Raw genomic sequence first — 14,212 nt, 5'->3', positions numbered from 1 at the left:
AGCTATAAGTGTGGTTGTATAACTCAGATTGCAAGGAAATGTGATACTTCCAAGTATTTAGTAGATCTATAGATGCAATCAATTTCCATGGGCAAATGGTTCATGGGAACCAGCTGGAGATAAGGATGGTGTTCCGATGGTAGAAAATTCCTAGAAATTCCTCGGAATGTGGGCAACCATGGGATTGTTCAACAAAAGGAAGCTCCACGACTTAGTGTCGATGACATGCTAGTGGACTTCACTTCTAGTGATATATAATGTGTGTACTTTTATATGGGTCTATATGTATACTGAGCTCTGTTGAAACTTATGAAATAATCCAGTTAAGAACGAAATGTGTCACGTGGAAACTGGTTCTACTAACACAACATTAAGGGAGATTAAGTATTCCCTAACTCCTAAGAAGAGTTGTGGAAGTGTCATGACAATTGTTGGTCGTGATGCAATAATTATTGGTTATGGACAAAACGCAATTGCACTCCCTATGGTTTCTACATGGTAATTATGGATATATTGTTGTATCTAGATTGTACTCGTGCTTTGCTGAGTTTTGAGGATATCTGTAATGGTTTCTATGTTGAAACTTATGAAGTGAGTAAGGTTGATACCTACTCATAACTCAGCCAAAGGGATTTGAAAGAAATCCTAGCGTAAAATGCCTTCCCTATATCCTGGATTGGGTTATACATACATTAAATTGGATATGCTTTGGGCGTACAAGATAATTTCTAGAATCTTGGTAAGTTCAAGATATGGCATGGTTGCCTAGGTCTCCTTGGTATTGGGACGATGAAAAAAATATTAGGTTCCATAAGACACAATCTAATAGTGTGAATTTTACAAATTCATTAGATTTTATATGCACGGTATGTGCAAACTAGGATATTGGTCACAAGGCCATCTTATCTCAAGAAAGGGGATGAGTCACTAGATTTCCTTGGATAGGAGATATATGTGATCCAATTGAATTATTATATGGAATAATAAGATATTCCATAATGCTTTCACATGCATCACTCAGATGGTCCAATATGTGTCTTACTTCCATAATGAACCATGCTTTCACAAAGTCGGTTGCTCAACTCATTAATTGGGAGAAAATCATCCTGAGCACGGGATAAATCCATCAGAATCATTAATGTTGTGGAATTTGATGATTACTGCCTAGATTTAGGCATAAGTGTGGGCCATATTGGTATTTTATGTACATACCCAGAATGATCTTGCAGAATCACTTATCAAGATGATCAATTTAATAGCAAGATAACTCCTACAAAATTTAATCTCCCAACATCTTGTTGGGGATATGCAGTTTGACATACTACATAGTTGATACAAATTCGGCCAACTACATGTCATACGGTCTCGTATTGCAATTAGTATGCGTAAAGTATTTCACATCTTCTATATTTCGGTTGTTTTGGATACAAATTGTTATCACCACTGCAGTGTGAATCTATGGGTCCTCATAGAAAATGCGGATGTAATTGAGGTATAATTCTTCGTTAATCATAATGTACATGTAGTCTTAAGAAGGGGACTTGTTTATGGCCTCGTATGCTGATTGTATTTTGATGAGGAGATTTTTTTTTCCAGCACTAGGGGGAGATAAGAACCACATTGAATGCCAGAAAATAGATAGAGGTGCGAAAGACGTCTAATCCTCAGATCCACGTACGAACGAATCTGAACTGGAGGTTTTGAAAATTATCAATTAGCAATGTATCGCAAATAACCTATTACTTACATTTATTGGCTATATAGGTGTGACAAAGTAAATCTTTCCACAGTGAATGTGACAGAGAGAATGGATGTAACCCATAGGTTCATTCGACCACCGAAGAGGGGGGGATCTAGACATAAGAGAACAAGATTCATGGAAGCGTCCCAGGGGAATGAGGAATCCTCAAACAATAAGTGCATGTCAACTTCATGTTGTCATTAAAACTACAGTTGAAGGACACCTCATGGATGTTGGACATCAAGAACCCAACATTAGTGTGCACATAAATTTCGGTGTTGGGACATCCGAAGACCTTGACTCAATTTTTGTGGGAAATCACAAAGAAGGTAGTGATGAAATCTCCACTATGTATGCAGATTTGGGAGAATCATATAACAGAAAGACTACATTATGTCGACATTTATTTCTCCTCAAGAATTGAAACAAACCTTGGATTGCATCTAGAACCTAAGTCCATGCATAGTTGAGTGTCTTAAGCACTTCAGTTGATCCAAAGGTAGGCATCAATTAAGGCGGCGCTCGCTCCCAAGAAGAAGGGGTATTGACCTGATTAGTAATACCCACTCCTCTAAATTTGTTCCCTAGAGTATTAAAACGGGTTTTGTTCATGAGAGGGACAAAAACAATAAGGTGGTGAGACGTTAAGCGAGGCTTGTAGAATAGTTCATGCAGAGACTCATCTTTGTTTAAGATGAAACAAATTCTCCTAATGTGAGTGGAATAACGTTTTGACTCTTATCTTCAATGAATTGCCCCGCTTTCAATGTGGGTCGAAGCCTATGGTTCCCCGGATGGTTGAATGCTATTAATGTGAATTTATATATTAAACCAACGGATGTTATGACTGCATAGTTGTATGAGTCACTTGATTCGGGTATCTTTATGATAGTTCCGAAGGGAAGGGAGATTCTGAATTTAATTGCAACATGTGTTGTGTAAAGCTTCAGAAGTCATTTTATGACGACAAGAATGTGTTATAACCGACCGAATGAGTTCATTCATTAGAAGGATTACTCAAACAATGATGGTATCTCGTGTATATTCATCAACAAGTCCAAAGTAGGATTTGTACAAATTATGTGTATGATCTGAATATCATTGGAATTACACAAGAAATATATGAGACAAGTAAATCCGTTAACATGGAGTGTGAGATGAATGATTTGACCGAGACTAACTTTTGCTCGAGTTTGGAACTTGAGTGTATTCCTTTATGAATACTTGTTCATCTGTGTGCATTTATCTCAAATATTGTTGAAAAGGTCAGCATGGATAAGTCATATCCATCAAAGAACTATGGTTGTGAGATCTCTCGAGTAATGTAGAAAAAATATCCATTTGTACCTAATGAAGACGATGATGTTGGAACTGAGTCTCCATATCACGGTGCAACTCAAGCACTAATGTATCTAGAGAACTGCACCAGGCATGTTATATCATTTACGGTAAATTTATCGGCTAGATATAATACATATCCAACGAATGGACATTGGGTTAGTGTGAAAAATATTTTTGGATATCTTCCAGACACCAAAATCTTCGTTTGTTTCATGAGATAAATCAAGATATGACCATGGTTGGATATCGGATGGTGGGCATATATCATATCCCCATAATTCCATATCACAAACTGGCTTTTGTGGTCTCGTATGAAGGTACAACCTTCTCTTGGAAGTCGAGAAGATGAACTTTAGTGGCTCCATCCACTGATCTTTTTAAAATCATTGATTGTATGAAGCATCATGCAAATGTCTTCACAAAATGATGAATATACTATATCACTAAACCCCCTAGAATTGGAGGCTTCTCGTTCAATTGAGGTCACCAATTTAGAATTGGGTCACTATTTTGACCGGATCAACAATTTCTCACTCAATTATTTTAATCCTCTATAACACTAAGCTCCCTATTTATTAAGGCCTCACAATCAATTGAGTTCTTAATATGAAGTTGGGTCATCCAATTTTGAATGAGTCAACAATTCCACAATGAGCTCTCTCGTTTTTTTTAATACATCATGCTCCCTAATTTTAAGCTTCTCCCGTCAATCCTTTCTTGTGGCAATGAAATCTATAACTTCGTTAAGCTATACCGTTTTAAAGCCCCTCATTCAACTCTTCAAATTTGATTGGATACATAACTGATTGGATCGTTCATCCTGGCTCCATGATGGGATCTCTCTATGAATGGGTAACAAAACAGAAGTGTCTTCCATGACACGTTTAGCATGAGCATAACACACGTGTCACATGACGTTATTGTACTAATTAAAAGACGTGTGATACCAAAAAGTCCACCCAAACACCATAATTAAAAAAAGATAAACTCATGAACGATTCGTTATGAATTGGTTATACCAGACATTGTCCCACTAATCACTTTCCTGATTTGCACGGTTGGCTCACTTTTTTTCTAATCTGTGAACATAAATTGACACATTCATGTGTAAGCATGATTGCACAAAGTATGTCCCTATGAATAGCATATTTGATAAGAAAGAAAAGTACACTTCATTGTATCCCCCATCCGCCGAACCAACTAATACGAATATTTATCAGAATTTAAAAAAAATACATAGATAAAACATGTACAATCCCGAGAATATAAGCAGCGCGGCAAAGGGCGCACTGCCCTTCTAGTTTTGACCATATATATGCTTGCTGGTACTGAGAACTCGACAAAAGTTCCGAGTAGCTGAATAATCCAGAAAGAAGCAACGTGTAATACAATAGTGCTTGTGCACGCTATTCACATGCAGACAATTTAGATTTTCTAGACATGTACATTACGTTTAGCTTCCATCTTGTCTACTTTTTTGCCGTATGCTTCATTGCGTAAAATGGGATCCTTCAGTAGTGCCAGCGAAATGTGAACTGGATGCGCTGACAGAAGCTTATATCATACCCGTGATATGTGTGCAGATAAACCTTGTGTGCATGCAACTTCATAAAAAAGCCAAGATTGTACGTACAACTTTTATGTCAGACTACTTGGCATTGTTTATCTACAATGCTAGTCCAAAAAAAATTTGACTTCTACCTGTGAATAGTGGTTATTTTCTGTATGTCTTTCATCAAACTACTAGTTTAAACCTGCCAGCGTGAATCTTGAAGCTCATCAATAGTACGGTGATTATGTGGGGTTGTCTATCCCCGGTGGTATGGAACTGTTTTCGTTACGCGGATACATACAGGTTATAAAGTGCAATATTAGAACATGTATGGCTTTACAAGTATTCGATTCCCAATGAACTTGCAAATGAAGTGATGCGATAATTTTGACGATTTATTTACAATTTTTTTACCAAATTCTTCATTTCAAAAATATGTTAATGGAACGGTATGAGATGACTTTGTTATTTGTAAGATTCTGGGGGAGTGCACTTCTGAGCGATGGCCTATTTGAGGCCTCCGTATCTTTGATATTGCACTCTTTTCCTTTAGGCCTCGTTTGGTTAAGGGGGATTGGGGAGAGTTTGAGAGGAAAATCCCCGGGGAGCCCAGAAACCCCACAGACCCTCACGCGCCTATTTGGTAGTAGGGGTTTGCTTAGCCCAATCCCCTCCGTTCCCCTTCAATCCCTTCCTATCCATGTGTTTCAAAACCCTCCTCGAGGGACTAGTGGAAGCAAAACCCCGGGGATTTGAGAGGATTGGGTGGAACAAATGGATTCACCCAATCCCCTGAAATCCCTCCCTCTCAAAACCTCCACAATCCCCCTTAACCAAACGAGGCCTATGAGTTTTTTCTGTATAGTTTCTTTTAAAAGGTTTTTAATGAGGTAATAGCACTATGATATGTCATTTTCTCCTTACTTTCTCACTAAGTTTATGGAAGAAGTTTTTCATTGGCATATTATGTATACTAGAAGGACTGGGCGCGCTTTGTTGCGTTGTTAGATTAAAAAAACCTGATCACTCTATTTCAAAATACAATGTGCATTACTTTTTTAAATGTCAAACCTTTTAAATTTGATTAAATTTGTAGATAAATATATCAAAATCCATGACATCAAATTATTGTGATTAGATTCAGCGTTAAATGAATTTTCATATTTTTATTTAATATTGTAGATGTCGATATCTTTGCTCTCAACTTGGTCAAAGTTGAAAATTTTGACTTTCCAAGAAAATAATACCCCTTATATTAAGGGGTAGGAATGGCTCCTACCCCTTATATTTTAAAAATAATGCAATATTTCGTTTGATGTGTGGGGGAAATGACATAGTGTGTGTGTTTTATTTTTATTTATAATTCGGTAATTTGATGGGTCCTTGGTAGTGTGATTCTATGTTATGTGTCAACCAATTGTATATGTGGAAAAATTTCTACGTCGACGACTGCATGAGCGTGATTGATATGCTTTTATAGGCTGATTGTTGTTGATTGATTCAAAAAACTGTTGTTTCGATTAAAATCGTAAACCAAAACTATTAGGAAGCATAGTGTATTTGTCTACAGAATTGAACGTGTGAGTTTTGAGAAATTGTTGACACGGTCAAAATCGGATGATCCAATTTTATTTAAAGTTTTGAAGACCTTAATTGTATGTGCACTCTTTAAAACTAAGGAGTATAGTGTTATAGAGGTATAAATATAATAATTAGATAAAAAAGCTATGAGAAATTATTGACCAAATTAAAATTGAGTGGTACAATGTCAATTGAAGACCTCAATTGAATGTGGTCTATTCAGTTCTAGCGAGATTAGTGTTATAGTATATGTCCTCATATTTTTTTCCAAAGGGTATTTAGAGAAGATGGTGATTCTACATTGTCAAAATAAAGATTAGGGAGAGTGTTAGGAATTGATAAGATATAATTAAATGAGAATAATCTTCTCCATGTAAATCGACACATGGTTAGTATTTGCAAACCGTCACGTGTTTGGTCGCTCCCTCTCGACTGAATATGTGTTTCTTCTTTACAAAATCAACTACTCCCAAGTACTCTTCCTCCATCTCATAATATAAAAGCGCTTACACCACATTAGTATAAAAAACGCTCTTATATTATGAGACGAAGTGAGTAGTAGGTAGTATGCGAGTCTGACATTTAGTGCCATTTTACAGTAAGCTGGACCCATAAGCTGATATGAAATCAGGCCAGGAAATGAGACTTTGGACATACCGCTGCTACCAGGCGTGCAGAGTGCAACATACATATCATTACACAGAAGAGAGCATTTTGGAACCTTGCATCGACAGACAGACGGCGCACAAAGACACCTCTGCGCTGGTTATTACTTCATACCTTCAGCGTGGATGAAACCGTCATCCGTGAAAAAAAATCTGTTCGTCCGTCTATAATAACAGGTTAAAACAATGAATCGTGGTCGTATTTCAGTGCCTCGTATGCAAGGGCGCGCCTCCTCGGGCCCTCGCTCTAGGTTACAACATCCTCTACACCTAGGAGTGGGTTCGTTCGTGTGCCAGGAACACCTGACCACAGATACAGAAACACTTACGACGAGCAGCAGCAGCAGCAGCAGCAGCAGAGACACCTACACCGGCGGTGCCACCACGGAGAACCAAGGGGGGAGGGGGGGGGGCGAAGCTCAGCACAGCTCAGCTCGCGTCGGATCAGATCTTGTCATGGAGGTTGACGACAAGGTCGTGCGCGTCGTCAAGCAGCCTCCAGACGTCCAGCTGCCCGGCCATGCTGTTGCACTCCCGCAGTATCTCGTCCATGCTGCTGTACTTCTCGATGATCAGCTTCCTCCTCTGCAGGACGCAAGCCGCGATAGCATAGAGCAGCAGGTCATCGGTCGGCGGGGCGTGCAGCCGTATCTTCCCCCAGGTGGTCCTCCCGATCCCGGCCCGGATGGCCGCCTGGTCGGCCCACATCACCTCCCACAGGCACACCGTCTGCTCGAAGGTGAGCTCCCTCCTGAACAGCACCACCACCATCCTGTACACGAAGAAGCAGTCCTCGGCCTGCAGCTTCTGCAGGTGCCTGTACAGGTGCGAGTCCTTGCGCTTGATGATCTGCGACACTATCTTCAGCTGCCTCTTTATTCCGACCTCGTCCAGCCTGAAGTTGTGCCTGGCTTTCCTCATGAAACCCACGAAGCACCAGAACGCCGCATCGTCTTCCTCCATCACTGCGATTATCGGTGACAAGAGATCACTCATACCTTGGCAGTAACCGATTTCCGGATCGTAGATCGCATATGCTTCGAGAAGCCCGACCAACCGAGCAGCATGATAGATCATGTGGGGCTCCAAATGATCATAATCTTTCAACCCGACTGATGCTGCAGACCGTAGGGCTTTCTCCTTGGGGACTTCGGCCTGGTTACGGGAGAACGAAATCCATTCCGCGTTTGCCCGGATAGCATCCAGCCTTATAATGCGTTGCCATGTCGCGAAGTCCTCTGAGGTTCTGCTAGACCGAAAAATATCTGCCTTGAACGAAGTGCTCCTGGCAAATTTAGGATCCGGATCACAGCTCTCTTCGCCACACACGGATATCCTTCCAGAGTCATCTTCGTCGGATGATTCGGAATCAGAAGATTCTGACTCTGCTATGGATGGATATGCATCAATCAACTCGCTTGTGTCTTCTTCCATAGATTCTATAACATCATCACACATAGTGATTTCCGGTTGCTCTGCCTCGCTGTGTTCAGGCTTCGGTTCCTCGAGTGGCCTAGAAGCCTTCTCAACATTGACATCTTCAAAACAAGGCGATTCTGATCCTTCAGCACCATTTCCTTGAACAGAACACTCCTCGTTATTCACTTCATTTATTGACTTCAGCCCACTTCCTCTGTAGCCATTCAGAATATGCTGGCACTGCCGCCTCAGTTTTTCATACTCTTTCCTGAACCAAAAGCTATGTCAGTCCAAAAATTCTCGACAGATTAGACAGGATATTAATAACAGTACAACATCATAGGTTTACTTGGTCATTTTCTTTAGGCGGTTACAAATTCACATCACCATTCTCGTGTGAACTAATCAGGGAAACAAGACAATGCTGAAAAAAAATGTTTACGGCTATGCAGTATCACATGTTTTCAGTTCTTTACAAAGGGAATCATGGCACACGGAGCGAAATGTTTATGATTAATTCAAACCAGGCATTCAACCAAACTAAAAAAGTAAAGACCATTTTATATTGAAAAAACTACTCTGCAGTAATTCATATAGTACCTTTTTTTAATCCTGATGGTATTCCGTTCCTCTTCGGAGCTATTTAAATCATAGCTGCACACAAAATCAACAAGGTAAATTTCTCTGGATTTGAAGTGGCAAAGTATATTAAATAAGAGCATATAAAGTAAATTTAGACACAGTCTAAACATAATTTAGGATACCAAATACAAATTGAAGGTAGTATTGCAAATACACATTCTTATAAGATTGCTAACATGTTTATAAAATAAGGCCACGAGACCACACACATCGCTCATTACAAGATCGATACGTATGAAATTTACTAGTACAGGATTGCCTGTCCTATATTTTGAGTTGACCAGTTAATAAGCCGGGTTGTACCAACCTAGAATGACACCAAGCATTCCAATGATGAAGACAAGCTTGTTGATGACAGCAGCAGTTATCATAAGCATAAATGACACACCCAAAAAGACAAGACATCTATCCAAGCTCATGTGTGTGCGTGCAGATTGTGTTTTGCAGGATAGCACTTGGTGGTGATGCTATTACTGTATTACTACAGCTGTGTGTGCATATTTCCTTCTTAAAACATCCACCGATAATCTTGATTAATTGACTACATCATCATCCAACAAGGTGCTCTGAGGAATATTTGGGTGTCGCTGACATCTCAAATTTGGTCAAAGATATGAACCTTATAGATTCTACTAGGAATAGAAGAGATCAAGTAACTCACACTCCAAGTAGGAAGGGCCAAACTTCAGCCCTAATGCCTGGTTCAATACCCTGGTACAACAAAAGAAATGCACATTTTCAGTATGTATACTCCCAAGCAAGCATCATAGACAAGTACATATGCAAACCATATATGCATATGAATAACAATGCTTACCCCACTACGGACTTTCTTTAGGACCTTCTTTCCCCCATCACGAAGTTTCCCATTGGCCGAAAATTGACCATCCCACTGTTGACGAGAAAGTACTCTTTTCCTTTTCCTTCGAGACCATGGAGATTTAATTCCTCCGCTGAGAAAAGGAATTGATATGTTTTAAGCAAAGAGCATAAGGAGAGGTATTGGTCAATAAAAGAAAAAGTCGGTAAACCAACTAGCTGGCTATATACTAGTACAGTCCAGTCCAGTGCCATGACATGCACATTTCACATCTACTGTTCATAGGCAGATAGATACGGCACCTAAACAGTGAATGCTTAAATTCCTTAGTTCAATCATACTTTCGTGCTTATTTAAATGCATCATACTGAATTTAAAGAGAAATCATTAGCCATACAAAAGATGTTACTGCAAAGAAAATTGAGGTGATTAGTTTGTCAAATCAGTTTTATGTGGAATAACCGAATAAGTTCCCCACGGTTACTGTTTTAGAAATTATTGTTATACTAAAACTGGGAAACTGTTAAGACAGGTTTATTGTTAACTGCATCAATAGAATTTATGCTGCTCGCCCATATTTAAAATCAACCACATATAGCCGAACCTTACATTAACTTCTAGGCTTCTAGTTAGAATATAATATCAAGCTCAAAAATGGAGCCATAGTCAGGGTGAGAGAACATTTGGGGTCAGCTTAGATGAAAATGACTTCAGTGAGAACGTATGATCACTTCTATGTAGCATTTTTTATCACTGCGTTGGTGAAAACAAATAAGCTGAAAGGCAACAGGAGTAAAACTTAAAAGTATGTGGTCTGGGAACTGTTTTGTGGCACGCAGGCTTAGATGGGTCATGATTGACAACCTTTGATAACTCTACGTTAGCATAATTGCACAGAAGGAACTAGCTCAACTTTATAGGTAGCCGTTCAAGCGTGAAAGCTTCACTATCAAACCAAATAAATGCATAACATAGTCAGTATTAGTATTTTTTAAAGTATTATTTTTAGGAACCAAAATTTGCTTTCCTTGGGGGGCAGGTCACCAGCAAGGTCCTACATACCATGACATCTAACACTAAGAATCAACAAAAGCAACCTGAAGTAGCTATCAATTCAAGCTAGCAGCAAGCAAGCTACCTCCCGATTCAAACACCAATGCACAGCGATGCCTGAACTAATTGCATAAGGCGTCCGAGCATTCTGTAATTTGAGCACTAGTATTACCATAAGTTGCATACTTAAACACAGAAAAGAGGCATCTTTGGAACAAAGCATGCAGCTAACTCATTCGTAGCAATGGCAAGTGCTTGAAGCACTTGGCCAAGCCATCACCACACGATCTACTCCAATCGAAACTGGAACGTGAAGCTCGAGTGGATCGAAGAACAGAGAAGCCCTAATTCGAGCACTTCAGTGGCCTCCAGGCCACCAATTCAACCACGGCGAGGTACGCCGGAGCGCACAGGACCAGATCAGAAGCTGTAGAAAAGCTGGAAAGTTGGCATTTTTACTCGCCAGCTCTGGCCAATCCAGAGAGAGAGGAGGGAAGGGGAGGGAACCCACCGATCCGAGCGCGGCGAGGAGGAGGCGGCGGGCGAGGACGAAGAAGAGGCCGCGGCCGCAGCCGACGCAGACGGCAAGGCGGGCACGGAGCTCCCGGCGGCAGCGGCGGCCGCCGCCGCCGCCGAGGAGGAGTTGGACGAGGCGGCCGCGACGAGGAGCGAGCGGATGTGGATCCAGGAGGAGGAGGGCGGGGACGACGCGGCCGTGGGCGAGGAGGAGGAGGACGGAGAGGTCGAGGTGCTGGATCGCCGCAGGGCCTTCATGTCCGCCCGTCCGCCCGTCGGTCCCTCTCGCCCACCTACTACCCCCCACGCACGCCCACTACAAGCACCAGCAGCACGACCTCCGCCCCCGCCTCCCCGGCGCCATCCCCGCCGCCCCGGGATCTCGCCGCCGGCGCCTGCTGCAGGTTAATCCGGTTTTTTTCCCCCGCCCACCGTGCTTTAACTCTAAGCTTTTGGGAAATGGACGGAAGTGGTAGGGGAGAGGGAGGGGGGCATGTGACGCCAATAAAGCCACACACACACACACACGGAGAGAGGGGGGTGGGTGGGGTGCCGTGCGCACTTCAACGGGTCCGGTCCGGGCTGCCACGTGGGGCCCGCTCGTCAGCGAGACAGGGCATCGAAGACTAGACCTACCGCCGCTAGGACACACAACTGCCCGGCATTGAAGAGTCCCACACGGCCGGCCGGCCGGCGTCCTCGGCCTGTAGGTCAACTTTCCCAGGATCTTTATTTATTTTTCTCCGGTTATTATTGTCCATGTTTATCTTCATTCATTCGATGGCTAGCCTCTCGTTTTGAAGAAATAAAATCGGTTTGAAACAAGATTTGCAGGCTGAATCTTTGGGTCAACCATTTGTAGGGTTTCTTCGAATTTTTTTTTTTGCGTGTGTTATACTCCATACATACAGACCAATAATGGTGTGTGACTGTCTGGAGCTGCCAAACGGCATCGGCGGATGGATGGATATGGTCGAGTTTTGACTCTGTCGGCCGACACGTTTAGCCCGTGGAGGATCCGGGTTTGGTTAGCCAGTCAAGTCAACTGTTGACATGCTGAGTTTATTTTTATTTTTGCTTGTTTGGGAGAAACGGAGAGATGTGTGTGTTGTGTTGGTGTGTGGACTCGTCTATCATCGTCCACTGTGTTTGATTTGAACTGGTCGCGCGCGGGTTTGGTTCGCGGGGCGACACGGCAAGCGGCGGTGGCAGCGCTTCAACCATGACACGACACAACTGCTTTGATGATAACGTTATGACGTGCTTCCACGGCAGCCGTATTGGCGTCTGGTCCAGTGACGATGTTGGCGGTGACAAACACGGCAGAGAAGACTGTTGTGCCGGTCTTGCCGGTGCTGCGGCTCACAGTGGTTGCGGAACTGCGAGATGTACACATCGTGGATAAAGAAGAAAGGAGAGATCAAATAGATCCGGTAGGTCGAGGGGGTGAATTTGATGTAATTTGTTCTGTGACTAGTAGAGCGTTCGTGCATTGTTAGGGGCAAAAAATAAATTTATCAAAAAAGCTCTCGCACGCTTTATTATACTAGTAATCTGGCACGTGTAACGCACGTATAACCATAAAAAAATATACTCATTCATTCTTATTAGTAGGTATTATTAAATAAAAATCAAAAGATAACATGATAATGTATTAATATAACAGAATTCATTACATTATTGTCTGTGAATCATTTTTTACAGAGCCTAACCTGTACATCAGGCATTTGTCAAACATAGCTCCCGTATACTTTTCTACAAACGCTTTATAGGATTTTCCATTCAGGTAGTGTTTGCAAAACAAAGACGGCTCTTCACTCAAAAGACAATAAAGTTTCAAGCATCCCAAATGTCATGAGAACCAGAGATATCATCCTGCTTGACCTGATAAAAACATGTAAATCCAAAAATTGGAAAGATATGGAGGTACTAATTAGTTTAAGAAAACATTCAAAAAGAGAGCGTACATACTCCATGCTACTAAGGCATGGTATGAAAGTGCATTTCAAAAAAAAGGCATAGTATGACCGTGTGTTCATGCTGACCATAGATAATTTTTGTTGTTTCCTTCAACTAAGAAACCTTCAGAAAATTTTTGGCTTCTTTATTACATTTCTCTTAACACAAAAGACAAAACTAAAAAGTCTTGTTGATTCGCTGGTCTGCACAAATATTATAAGCATGCTCCCAGGCAACTATTTTGAAACATGAACACGATTGGAGTCCTGCTAACGGATAGGAAAATTATAATTGATAAATAATAGGAATTGTGTGATCCAGCCATTGATGGTGGATACAAAGATATAATCCCGAAGCAGCACTTGTATGCAACTAAACTCATCTCCTAAAGTCTGAGGATATAATCATGGGAATCCTCCAAAGAATTAGTGGATTTCAGTCCAATGATTTCACCAGCTAAGTCAACATTTCTATAAATTTCAGATTATAGAAAAAAAAATCCTAACTCCAAACTGTCTCACAAAGAAGAAAGAAGAAAGCCGAATAAATAATACGCATTCTTTTGGGCGGGCCAAGGTAAAGAATTGCACATACTTTTGGCCGCAATATTTCAGTAGACATTAGTTACTACTTACTCTGTAAATTAATATAAGAGCATTTAAAACACTACTTTAGTAATCTAAACACTCTTATAATAGTTTGCAGAGGGAGTACTCAGGTATTTCGGAAAAATAACTCAATTCTGAACTTTTGGCAAAAAAAACTCAATTCTGAACCATATATTTAAAAACCAAATCAATTCTTCGCTAACTGGGCTTGCCCATAACCAATTATGTAGTAACTAAATTACAATGTGTAAACTTGCAAACAACAATTGACTTGATAATTCATGTTACGAAATTGCTAATTCAAAAAAAAGGCAT

At 41.0% G+C, this 14,212-nt stretch overlaps 1 protein-coding gene across 1 annotated transcript; it reads right to left on the bottom strand.

The window, feature by feature from the left end:
- Positions 1-7,022: 7,022 nt before the first annotated feature.
- On the bottom strand, positions 7,023-11,801 carry LOC123400038 (rab GTPase-activating protein 22-like). Its single transcript, XM_045094433.1, has 5 exons — positions 11,326-11,801; positions 9,759-9,894; positions 9,603-9,652; positions 8,900-8,953; positions 7,023-8,567 (listed from the first exon to the last, which is right to left on the bottom strand). The coding sequence occupies exons 1-5, from the start codon at positions 11,586-11,588 to the stop codon at positions 7,325-7,327; spliced, it is 1,746 nt and encodes a 581-aa protein (XP_044950368.1). The 5' UTR covers positions 11,589-11,801; the 3' UTR covers positions 7,023-7,324.
- Between the last annotated feature and the right edge of the window lie 2,411 nt (positions 11,802-14,212).

This window comes from Hordeum vulgare, chromosome 5H (genome assembly GCF_904849725.1).
Source record: "Hordeum vulgare subsp. vulgare chromosome 5H, MorexV3_pseudomolecules_assembly, whole genome shotgun sequence".
Classification (NCBI taxonomy): Eukaryota; Viridiplantae; Streptophyta; class Magnoliopsida; order Poales; family Poaceae; genus Hordeum; species Hordeum vulgare.
This window is presented reverse-complemented; position numbering and strand designations above follow the sequence as displayed.

What these genes read in the sequence shown, in the direction of transcription:
- LOC123400038 (XM_045094433.1), bottom strand. Translation starts at nt 11,588, where the DNA reads ATGAAGGCCCTGCGGCGATCCAGCACCTCGACCTCTCCGTCCTCCTCC. An exon ending in TAAAGAAAGTCCGTAGTGGG is followed by an intron (nt 9,653 to 9,758) that starts GTAAGCATTGTT and finishes TTGTTGTACCAG; the next exon opens with GGTATTGAACCAGGCATTAG. An exon ending in ACCATCAGGATTAAAAAAAG is followed by an intron (nt 8,568 to 8,899) that starts GTACTATATGAA and finishes CTTTTGGTTCAG; the next exon opens with GAAAGAGTATGAAAAACTGA.